The following is an 11,424-nucleotide window of genomic DNA, read 5'->3' as shown; positions in this document are numbered from 1 at the left end:
GAGCAGCGGCTGGGCGGCGGCACCGGCTGTGGAGCGTCCCTGTAAGGTTGTCCGGGGCCTGCTTGATTTTTCGTTTCCTCCACCTTTTAAAGAAACCCGTGACTTTGTGACAGTGACATCACCCAGTAAAAAAGCCTACGGGAACTTCATGTGTGCAGACTCAAACTGGCCTCTTTCTCTCCCTCTTTCCCCTCCCCACCTGAGAGCGAGGCATTTTGGCATGACGGGGGAAAGAGCCATGTGTGACGGTGACACTTAGCATCATGCTGGCTCCGGATGCGTCACGCCCGCCTGCTTCTTGTGCCGAGCGGTCAGGAGTTTGTCAAGAAGCACTTTCTTTTGCTTCCGTGCTGTACTGCGAGCCGTGCGCTGACTGGAACAGGCAGCCCAGACCTGACTTTTTGAATTTAGCTTTTGCATAAACACTGCCATTGAGTCTAGCATCCTGCGCTGCTTTTCGAAAGCAAATAACTAGATCCTTTTTTGAACTGTGGTCTCCAGAGATGAGTACACATACCTTTATATTCTTATGTCTAGAGGACACCCCCGATGGAAGACTTTCCGGGGAGAGTTTTTGACATAAGCGTTTTACAAGTGGAACTGAAAAAGGCGTTATTTAAAGTTCTTGGAGTAGGAGCCTCTGAAGGGACAGGATGGCTGTGAGCATGGATGATGACGTTCCCCTCATCCTCACGCTGGACGACAGTGGAAGCAGCGCCTCAGCCCCCCTTGATGACCTGGATCGGGAGGAGCTGCCTAACGAAAGTAAGATCGCTTTGTCGTTGTTTCCTGCCTGCTGTGACGGCTTCGCTTGTTTTTCTCTTTGCAGCGGTTGCTCTTTCTTGCGCTTGCCAGGACCTGAAACTCTCAGAGCTGTCGTTCAGCGTCCTGGCAGCCCCCTGAGAAAATCAGATCAGGAAGTTGCTTATTGTGTTGCTTGTTTACACACAGCCCCCGTGTTTACAGCAGGAGGGCGGAGGACACTGGATGGACGGGTCCTACCGATGCTGCTTCTAACACACATTTTTTGTGGTTTCCGTGTAATAACCTGTGACCTTGTTGTCCTTAAGCTCAACTCTCCTTTCCTGCACGTTGGCCCAGCGCATCTCCTTTTCTTGGCACTGACCCGCCGTGCTGTACCACTGGCCCGAGCTGTCAGGTGCAGCAGCTGCAATTATGTCATGTAGTATTTTCCTAGCGCCATAAAGCATCTGTCCTTTGCAACTGTTGTTTCGCCTATTTCTAGTTTACATTCTGATTTTTGCAAAAAGGAAAGCAATGCATGTTGATAAATCCCTTTAACAGCTTTATTGTATTCTTATCGAAGAACCTGGAGTACTTTTAGACAGTATGTTCATACTCCTGTTAGCCCCAGGTATTTAGTGGGACAGAGCCAGCCTATGGGCGTTGGGAGGGGGAAAACAAAAGCCACCGTCTCTTAGAAGCATTGCTTTCTCCTCGGTGTATCTTCGTTAAAGCCATCGCCCTGCACTAGGTGAGATGGGAACAGCAGATGCGTTTGAGCATGTTCAGTGAGTTTCTGTTTTACGTTATACCTCACTGAAAGTACCTGAGCAGTTTTGTTCAACACATCCCTTTGACTTCCAGTTGACATTGCAGGTGTGTGCACAGGTGTTGTGATCCTATTCAAGCCCTTGCTGCCACAAGCTTAACATTTGCACCAAATAAATCGTTTCCTGGCCTGGCATCCCTTTTTTCTACATTATACCTCTATTCCGTACTGCCTCTGTGACTCTGTGATTTGATTTTTCTCTTGCAATCATATGGGTTCCCTTAATTTTCCTCCTTCTGTGACTTCCTGAGCCAGTAGCTGGTTTCTGACAAGGAAGATTCCTCCTCCTCCTCCTCCTCCTCCTCCTCTCCCACCCTGCAATACACATCCCTGGCTAAATTGCCCAGTTGACTTTCTCTAAGCTCCGCTGCATCGTTGCTCCATTGCATCTGCTCTATTGCGTCTGTTTGCCTTTTAAAGTTTAGCGCTCTATTTTTAAGTTAAATAGAAGAGAGAATGCTTCCTCTGTCCACTGGTGTATTTATAGGCTTTCTTGTGACTAATTTTAATCACTCTTCTCTCATCTTTTTCTTCCACCCGCCTCCCATCCCTTTAAAGAAGAAGTTGTGTGAGGTTTATCATTTGGTTAAAGCCAACACGACTGTCAAAGCACAAGCATGCGAATGAACGTATTAATAAATAAAAATATTCCACAATCTGCTTCCCTTGAAATACAGGGAAATTGTTTAGGGACCAATTTTGTGCTTCTTAAAAGATCGCTGTGTGGTTTTTGAGAATTCATTTCCTGGAAGTCTTCGAACGAAGTGTCTCTTGGTATTGAAAACCCGTTATTTTGCTGTATGTTTTAATCACTGTTAAAGCTGAATTTGCTGAAAAAATATAAAGCTTATTCTATGCAAGTGATACTGAATGATACGGAGCCTTCTGAAGTCGGTGGGTACTGCGGGAGTGGGATGAAAGATAAGAAGGGAAGGCTGGCATAAACAACTTGAAAGGCACATTTATCTCTGAGAAGCGGGAAGCTTAAATTAGTGAGTGAGCAGACTAACGCCATCACTTGCAACAGTAAGCTTGTTTAAAAAACAGAACATGTAGCCTGGCTTTCCTCTTTGCCTGCAAAGAAAATCTACTGTGAAATGCAGAAAAGTTGTGTCTCATGGAGGCTGTGAGGAATTCAAATGTTTCCCCTCTGCTCTGCCTCCACTTCTCTGCTGAGGACTGAAGTGACATTAACAGAACTGTATAATTTCACGTTTTTATTCAGAGGCCTGTCTTTTTCAGGGAAAAAGAGTATGAGAGAAGTCCTTTTCAGGAGAAGGAGAGCCTGCCAGGGTGATGATGAGGGCATGGGGACAGGGAAGGTCAAGAGGCTGTTTCCTTCTGGTTTTGTCTTCCTTACGCCTAAACTCTCAGAATATTCAGCCAGAATTTGGAGGAATAGCTCACTTCTTACTGTGCCTGACCATCGACTCCTAGGGATTTGGTGGCAGGTTAAACACAGAGCTTTTATTTAAGTGTGTCCCCAGATACCAGCTGGGACTGTTTGCAGTGAAGGACCCATCACCCTCCTCCCAGGTGACACCGAGGGAAAGACAAAGTGGGTGTAACTGCCCTCATGTTAAATCATGCGTCTGAGGTTGATAATAATTAAGTTGCACTCGTGTTTTGTGTTGCTGTGTCAATGAACCTCTCTAAATTTTAATCCATATTCCAGCCTGTCACAACCGTCTCGCTAAGTGCTGTGTATCTGTGTGATTTCAGTGTATCAACTCTCATGTTTTTTAAGGAACTTCTTGTGCTTTTTTTTAAAAAAAAAAGTGATCCACGATGTAGCTTTGTTACGATCAGGTCCTTGGATAAATGAATTTGTAGTTTTGGACTCTTGGTGTTGATTGTCTGGAAATGCAGACAAGTTACCGGGTTGAAATAAGTAGTAACAGGGTTTTCTGAAAGCAAGCCTGTTGCAGATGCAAAAAGAAAGGACTGAAGTGCAAGAGTGTATTCCTTTCCGAACCTTGCAGAAGAGTCCTCTTCTGGGTAAGTGAATGTCTTGGGCTTAGAATAAAAGAAAGCTAAATGAGAAGACTGTGTGGAAAATGACATTCTTAAAGAAAATGTCCAGCTGCAAAAGTTAATCTCCCTAATCATACAGCTCTTAAGCACTTAATGGGAGAAAATACTTGCATGGGAAGGAATATTAAGACTCTGCCTCCCTTGGCTTGTGCTGGGATACACATCTTCCAGGGAGCTCCCGTTTACAGCCACAGCGAAAGGTCAGAATCCTGCAAAGTTGAGGGGAATGCAGACCACATCCAGAAAAACGTGGTCCCTGTGCCAATGGTTTCCTGACTACAACATGTAGGACTGTGGTGCTGGGTAATTTTTCTTTCAAGCTCCAACAGCTGAAGGAGACGGAGAGAAGCGCTTTCGTCACTTGACTCCACGCTAATTAATATGATGATGCCCTTCCCTAGTACATCTTATCTGAGAATCTCTGCGTGCTGTACACACTCTAATTAAGCTTCCCAGCACCCGTCTGAGGTGAATGACTAATATTAACTGAATTTCTGTAGAAGGCGAAAATGGGGATGCAATCCTTGCGTGACCTTTCCCAAAATCGCGTACTGAAAACGGTGAGAAGTAGCCGGGGTTTAGTGATTTCCAGTCCCTCACCTGAACTCCTGGGAAGCGTTCAAACAGGGTTCTCAAAATATCTCAAAAGTGCGAGGTATGTTTTCCATATACAAAGGCAGCGTGGATAGCCTTGAAACTCTAGGACAGTGTCTCTCCTTGAGCTGATGGGAACTATAAGCAATAAACGAGTGCACATTGATTTACCCTGTATTAGATCAGATACAAGATTCTCCTTTGCCTCCTGCATGGAAATTGCTGTAGCCTCAAGTGGAGTTTCAGTGTGTTCAGAGCAGAAAGTACAGCTCAAAGTGTTGTGCAGGGAACAATATGATATTGTATGTCTGTTTCTCCCACACAATGGATTATGGCAAGTGGAAGAAGTCATCTTTAAACTCTGGGTTTTTACAAGAAAGCAACTGCATCTGCTACTGAGGTAAAAATGAATTATTGTGTATGTGTGGGGAGGTGGGGGGAGCAACTGCAACAGCGAAGTGCGATGTTTTCTAGAAGGATTGTTGGAAAATGGGAAGTTATAACTTTGAATGTTGAGGTTTCAGCTGAGCCTTTGCAATCTTGGTTTCTGCTGCCTGAAGAGTAAATTGCCAGGTAAACTAGAGCCAGCCTGGCCTTTTGGGTCGGAAGAGAATTGTTGACGAATGTGCCCACGTGCCTGTGCACTGCTGTGAAGGAGAAGGTGGCCCAAAGTGTGTGAAGGAAATGACATTTCACTGTTGGTGAAGTTGGAGGGGCTGCCCAAGGTGGGCTTGGTGAGAAATGTGACTTTGGCCAAGGAAAGCAGTGACCGCCTCCGAGACCGTTGGTTGTGCCTCTAAAACAGAGCGTGGCGTGTGCTGTGCTTCCTGGAGCTGCTGGAGGAAGAGCCTCTTCCCTTGCCTTGCTTCTGCACGCCGGCCCAGTTCCTTGATGAAATGCATGAAGAGGCTTTCAGCAAAGCTGTTCTTTTTGTAATTGGCTGATGGAAACTCGTGATGTTTCCGGACACAGAGCCTAATTACGGCATTAGCGGATGTTGTATACAACAAACTCGTCTTTTTTTTTTTAAAATACATTTATTAATCCACAGGTAGACATATGCTTTTGGGGGTGGCCCAGGATTGGAGGCAGTTAACGTTGTTCGTTTGAGACATATGAGCTGCCTGCATTTTTATGTGTTCCGTAATCAATGCAACCTGAAGTGATATAACTCTCTTCTGTGTTGGACCTGGTTCCAGAACATGTTTGTATCAGCAGTGAGAGAAAGTTAAGTCTGTCCACGTAGCCCACAGCTTCAGCTCATCTGGTCAATGAGTCCCGGCTCTTCAAACATCTCTGTTGCCTTCTCCCTACTGCCGCTTCCTTTAGTGCCGTCTGTGGATGAAAGAGATTTCCAGGTGTAAAACAAGGGTACATTTTCTGATGGGCTGAGGGAACGAACAAAGAATAAATACCTGCCCTGTGGGGACATGCTGTAACCACACAATCTCTTAGTAGCTGTGCTTCTTGAGGAACCACTTTAATTGCTGTGAAAACACTCTGGCTTTGCTACCTGTGAAGGAAAGTAGGCATTTTAAATGTCAGCCGTCTAGTAGATTTAATAAATCCTTCAGGATCTGTAGTTTTTGATCCTTGTGTTGAAAGTAAAGGATTTCAAAGGTGGTTATTTGGACTTGGGCACTAGTTATGAAATGCTGTAGCTAATTGGTGTGAAGAAATAGGGACCGAGGGAACAAGCAAACGCTTGCCATGGACCTGGCAGATCCCGAGATCTCTGACAGCCAGGCTCTCAAACAGCCTTTTGGATTATCTGGTGGCTTTCCTGGATGCTACGCAGGACATTTCTCGCGTCATGGCTCCTAGTTCTTCCGATTTGCCTTTAATTAGTTCCAGTAGCAGTGCTTCCGCTGCCGCGTTTAGAGGTGAAGCATGGCCAAAGCACAGGACTGGGATCTCATTTTCGGAAGCAGTCTAGTTCTACTGTTGAAGCTGCTCCTTCTTGTACCTGGGGTAAGTCAGTTAACGTCACTGTGGTTAACACGTCTCATCTGTGAAGTGCAGATTACACCTTTCGTGGAAATGGACAGGTAGGCTTCATTACTTTGTTATGAAGAGGTGCTGGTTTGCACTGCTGTGCATGATTTGTTTTTCTTCATATGTATCTGCTTGAAATTTATATAGAGGGGAATTTTTTTCTGCAGCACAAGTGGTAATTTGGTGATGGATTGTTGTTTATGCCTCTGAAAGTCTCATTTCTCTGACCTAACAGCCTTGCATTTTGCAACTTCTGCCAGTGCTTCTCTAATCCTTTCCTGGCCTAGATGACTTATAATGAATGTTTTAAGTAAGCAAAGCGAAGCAAAACTGCCTCTGAGATGAGTGAGGGGTGAAAATCTTGGAAAGGGAAATGAACACCCAAAACATAAGGAGATTATTGTTTTCTCCTTCAGTACAATTCGTTTCCCTGGGTGATGAGCTCTGTAAACTCAGAGAAAGGAGGTAAATGGTGCTTTTTAGGAGATGTTGGGTATCTTTTGATACGATGTTAGAAATAGTGGAAAATGTGTTTCTGCTTTTAAGTTCCAAATGCATCATCCCCTGGAATCTCATTTATCCTGAGAATTCAGGTTTCAAGGCAGGACCGACTGCCTTGGCTGTGCTTAAATACTTGCCATAATGAGAGGGTAGAGCTGGTACCTTTGATTGAAGAGAAACAGCACTGTGTTGTCCAGAACTCACAAAAGCATTTGTATCGAGACATTCTCAACGTGACTCTGTAAATGTGGTACCTATAGAAGAAAAACCATGAGCAGAGTAAAGTACCAGGAGGTATTGTGGGCTGCAGTTGTCTTGTGTATTTTTTTCGAGCCTGCCTTGTTTTCTTAGCCCTGCAGGAGATCGGTTCGCACAATGCACACATTGTGTGTTTCACAGTAGGATGCTTTGTCAAACAGAATCTCTGCACTGTTGACTCTTTCGCACAGTAAAAAAAAAAAAATCCTAGTGATTTTGTCTTGAATGCCCGATGCTGTTGAAATCTGAGCGAGTAAAAGCGTATACAAGGTAAAGAAGACTTGGGTTAGTGTTCCATTATCCTGGAGTCAAATGGTTCTTTCTCCTTTGTCATCTCCCGGAGCACTAGCGATGGATATCATCTTTCATGCACGCTCACTGTGAATTAGGGAGGATGCTGCAGAGGGGCGTGAGGAGTCTGAAAGCTTCTTCTCACTCCTTTCGTGAAGACGGGAGTAATGACCTTGATGCTTTGAGGGAGGCAGCCCGTTCCCTTCGTGTGTCTCTTCTCTAGTACACAGCTCACATCTTTGTGGTGTGAGAGCGGAGCAGGCTAGGCTAAGTGTTTTCTCCCCAGGCTGATTGCTGTGGTTGGAAGATGCTGGGGTGAGGGCACGTGCTATGGCATCGGAGGGCTCCGCTTTTCGAACAGGTGGTCCTGGAACGATAAAAGATGTTAAGGAGCTTGAAAGTGTTCAAGCTGCAATTTTAAATCGACAACTTTCCAGCTCTAACCGGTCACTCCTCAGCCACCGCAGCTGACTTGGGAACATTTGGCTCGGGAAGCGGAACAACAGTTGGAAACAAATAGCGATTAGTTTTTCATGGCTTCCCAGGGAACGCATCAGTTTGTTCGTTTTTCCCCTCATTTTTGTGATTCCTGTGGATTTTTAAGGCACTGTAGATGCAGGATGTTCAGTTTAGCCAAGCTTGCTTACTGGCAGATTAAAATGAGCAAAGGCTGAGCACGCTGAGTTCACTCATCATAACCAATATGATGCTTCTCAGAACTTCCTTTGCCCTTGGTATCTTCACCGAGGAATCCTGCCTGCTGCCGTCAGCCCCCCTGCGTTGAAATCCCATTTTACCCATTTGAATGCTGTAAGAAGTGCTGTATAAACTAAACAGGAGCATCTGTGAAGTGGTTAGAGTTGTTGTTGATTGCCTTTTCCTTATTGCCTTCAGGGGATTTAAGCTTGAATTTGCTGGAAGTAGAATTTATGAGCCAGAACGCTCCATTTCTGATCCTTAAGCTGGGAAAAGTGCGGTGAATTTGATAGGTCTTTCTCTTGCCTCCAATGTCTCTGGCTTTTGATCTGGACCTTGCAGGGCTCTCCCCGTGTCTTTAGCATAATTGCTTTTTGCATGTTGAGAAGATGCTTGATTTTTACATGACTGCTTTCTTTATGGAGAGCTGTAGGAGCAGCTTTAGGATTTCATCCATCTGCTTCTAGTGAGCAGTTCGGCAGGAAGCTCGTGCACCTGTACTGCTGGCCTTTTCATCTGGGAGACAGGGAGGCAGAAAAGGTGTTTGTGTTGATCCACCGCAGCACTGTATCGTTGATGAAGGATCCTGAGGATGACAAGAGGAGACTGCTGTGATTTGAATCATAGTGTGGGGCTTTGAAGCTTGTATCCAGTGCTGCTTTTATAATCACGATCTGGTGGTATCTGTTTGGAACAAAAGGCTTTTCTTTTCCTGCTTACATGGGGGAATAAAATTTAGGATGTATCTCTGTGCACAGCCATGTTAAACCCGCTGATTCTATGGAGATGGACACTTTACTCTCGTGTTTCCTATATGACTGCCTAGCACACGCTTGTGTGTATATATTGCCATCTGGGGATGTCTGATCATCTGTATTTTATTCCAACTATAACTGTTTTTCTGAGAACACTTTCACTATCCTCAACGGATTTGGGAAAGTTTATTGTACAAAAGTAATGTAGCCTGGTAAAGGATTTCACTAGAATGCACAAATATGTTCCTGCCCTTCGTTAACTAAATGAAGTTTAGTTACCCTGTAGAATTAAGACTAAGTGATCAATCCTGCAAGCGGGAGCACTAAAAACTCCCCAGGATCAAATTGTACTGGTGAGTTGGCTATGTCATTTACAGTATAATCAGATGTGGGAGGAGGGATGCCATCCTCCACGGCTTGGGCTTTTGTGGCCGCTGGCTGTAGGCGTGGGGCTCCAAAGGAAGAGTGTAAGGGCAGAAGTTTTGACTAGTACAGTATTTCCACAGTCTGTCCCCTTTTTCCTGCGGCACTGTCACCCTGGCTGGAGGGGATCTGTGCCTGGTGAGAGGCACAAGAGCTGTGGTGTAATCCATCTTGCAGACGCAGTGTTCCTACAACACAAAACAGCAATGTCCAGCTGGTTATTTAGTGAGCCTGGTAGTGGTGAGTCACTGCAGAAATAGGAAAATGCTGCTGTTTGTTGCCCAGTTGCTTGTTTTTCATGGTGCAGAGAGGAACATTGTTTCTCCAGGGTGCTGAGCAGACCAGAAGTACTGGAAATGTGATTGAAGAGAGGAATGTTTGCTGAGACTGGTTTGCTCTGTGGCTCTGCCTCGCTACCTGCAAGTAGTATGAAATGTTCTGCTTTTCCTGAACTGCTGGCAGGTGCAAACAAGTGACCGCTTTGGTCCTGCCTGGATTAAGTAACTGCTCACAAGCAACTTACTAAGGAGAATTTTGGCATCGGGGTTCAGGGGAGAAGTCACCAAGGCAAAGCCTGTTCCTTTCAAATACAAGGCTGGTGGCAGGACCTATCTCTAGTGGTTGCAAAGGGGAAGACTTCAAAACATTGAAAATTATTCATGTACTTTGAGAGAGCACAAATGCATACAAAACAAGAATGCTAATGGAAGCTTTAAAGCTGTTGGAGAGGCAGCAAAAAGTCACAGTACAGACATGCCTGTCCCGGCTAACGTGAAAGCAGCTGCACCGCTATATAGCAAACGAAGAAATAGAAACTGGGAGCGGAGGAAAATCACGAAGACAAACGTGGTCAGCGGAGTTAAAGGTGCTCTAAAGGACTTGTGAAATAAAAAGACATGTTGAGTGATATCGGCCTGTTAGGAATTCAAGGTTGAACACTGGTCAATAATGCTACGGGGAAGCTCAAGAAATACTGTATGTATTCTGTATTTGTTGAAAAGCCAGATGACCTGGTCATCGTATGATCTATTCTTCCATTCCCGTAGTGAATAAAGTAGAGATTAAAGAGCTGATTCTAAAGGTAGGCGTTTAAAAATCAGCAGATGACTTTTTATTCTTCCTTAAGGCTGCAGCTGAGGCAGTCTGAATAGTGACTTTCTTCCAGCCCCAAAAGGTGTGTTTCAGCAGGTGGGAGATTGCAGGCCAGCCAGCCAAACAAGGCTTCCAGGCAAAATAATAGAGCAATAGCTCTTCTAAAATCTGGATTTAAAGCACAGTTTTTCATGTCAATCAGTGTGGCTTTATGCAAAAGCGAGCGTCATATGAACCTGAAGTGATGCATTGACTTATTTTGTGAGGTTACAAGATAGACTGACGGTGTTTTGAGAAGATATTTGTTTTGGCACCCGTGCGGCATTTTGATTGCGGAAGCGAATAGTATGAATCAACACTGTGTAGCTAATGGCTCTGCAAACTGGCTGATGGACGGGTCTCAAAATCCAACTGGTTATTGGGGCTGGTTAGTGAATAGGTACGTTATTAGCAGAGACTGTCACAGGGGTTAGAGTTTGTCCCTCTGCCAACTGCAACATTTCTTTCTGATCTGGAAGGAAAAAAAAAAAGAAGCCTTTCTGATCAAGTTAGGAGATGCCATAGGTTGAGGGCATAGTAAGAGTGAGGAGGGGAACTTAGTGATTAGAACTACTTAGTAAGATGGATGAAGGCGAGCCGCGTGCGTATTGCTATGACCAACTGTAGGGTCGTGCATCTGCAAGGGTGGAGAGGGCTGCCTTGGCGAGCAGAGAGGCTGAGCGGAGTCTGATTTCATGAGCAACTGAGCTGAAAGTGAGCATGTGGGACACTTGTCCATTGAGACGGTGAGTGTATTCCTTGGTCCTTCCCATAGGAATAATGATTAGGGTAGGTATGTAGGTGATGTTGTCATCCGTGCTAGCTCTAGAGTAATCAATGTGTTCATGCTTGGCGTGTTTCTAGTGCCCTTGTTCCAAGCTCATCCAAGATCCAAGAGGCTTGAAGGTAGCTTCAGTAACTGGGTAGCAGTGGAATTGTGTCTGTTGGCTGAAGCTGGGGAAATTCAGACAAGGAATACGGCATGTATTTGACAGTGTGGTTAATGTTTGGAACCACTTTGTAAGAGTTGGAGAGGGTTCTACAGTGCTTGAAGACTTCTGAAGTCAAAATTGTCCATTTTCTGAAGATATGGTTCTGTATGAGGACTGTAGGACTTGAAGTAAGGACCAGTTGAGGGAGAGCCCTCTGGCAGCTGGTTTGCAGATGTCAAAC

General features: G+C 45.0%; 1 protein-coding gene across 1 annotated transcript in view; it reads left to right on the top strand.

Moving 5' to 3' along the window:
* The first annotated feature begins 34 nt into the window (after positions 1–34).
* TPCN1 (two pore segment channel 1) overlaps positions 35–11,424 on the top strand; it is a 49,236-nt gene continuing 37,846 nt past the window's right edge. The window contains exon 1 of the mRNA XM_009287513.2: positions 35–765. Within this exon, the coding sequence (XP_009285788.1) occupies positions 654–765 (112 nt within the window). The 5' untranslated portion in view covers positions 35–653. The remainder of the gene's footprint in view (positions 766–11,424) is intronic.

The sequence above is a fragment of the Aptenodytes forsteri genome, unplaced genomic scaffold (assembly GCF_000699145.1).
Source record: "Aptenodytes forsteri isolate BGI_AS27 unplaced genomic scaffold, ASM69914v1 Scaffold297, whole genome shotgun sequence".
NCBI lineage: Eukaryota > Metazoa > Chordata > Aves > Sphenisciformes > Spheniscidae > Aptenodytes > Aptenodytes forsteri.
This window is presented reverse-complemented; position numbering and strand designations above follow the sequence as displayed.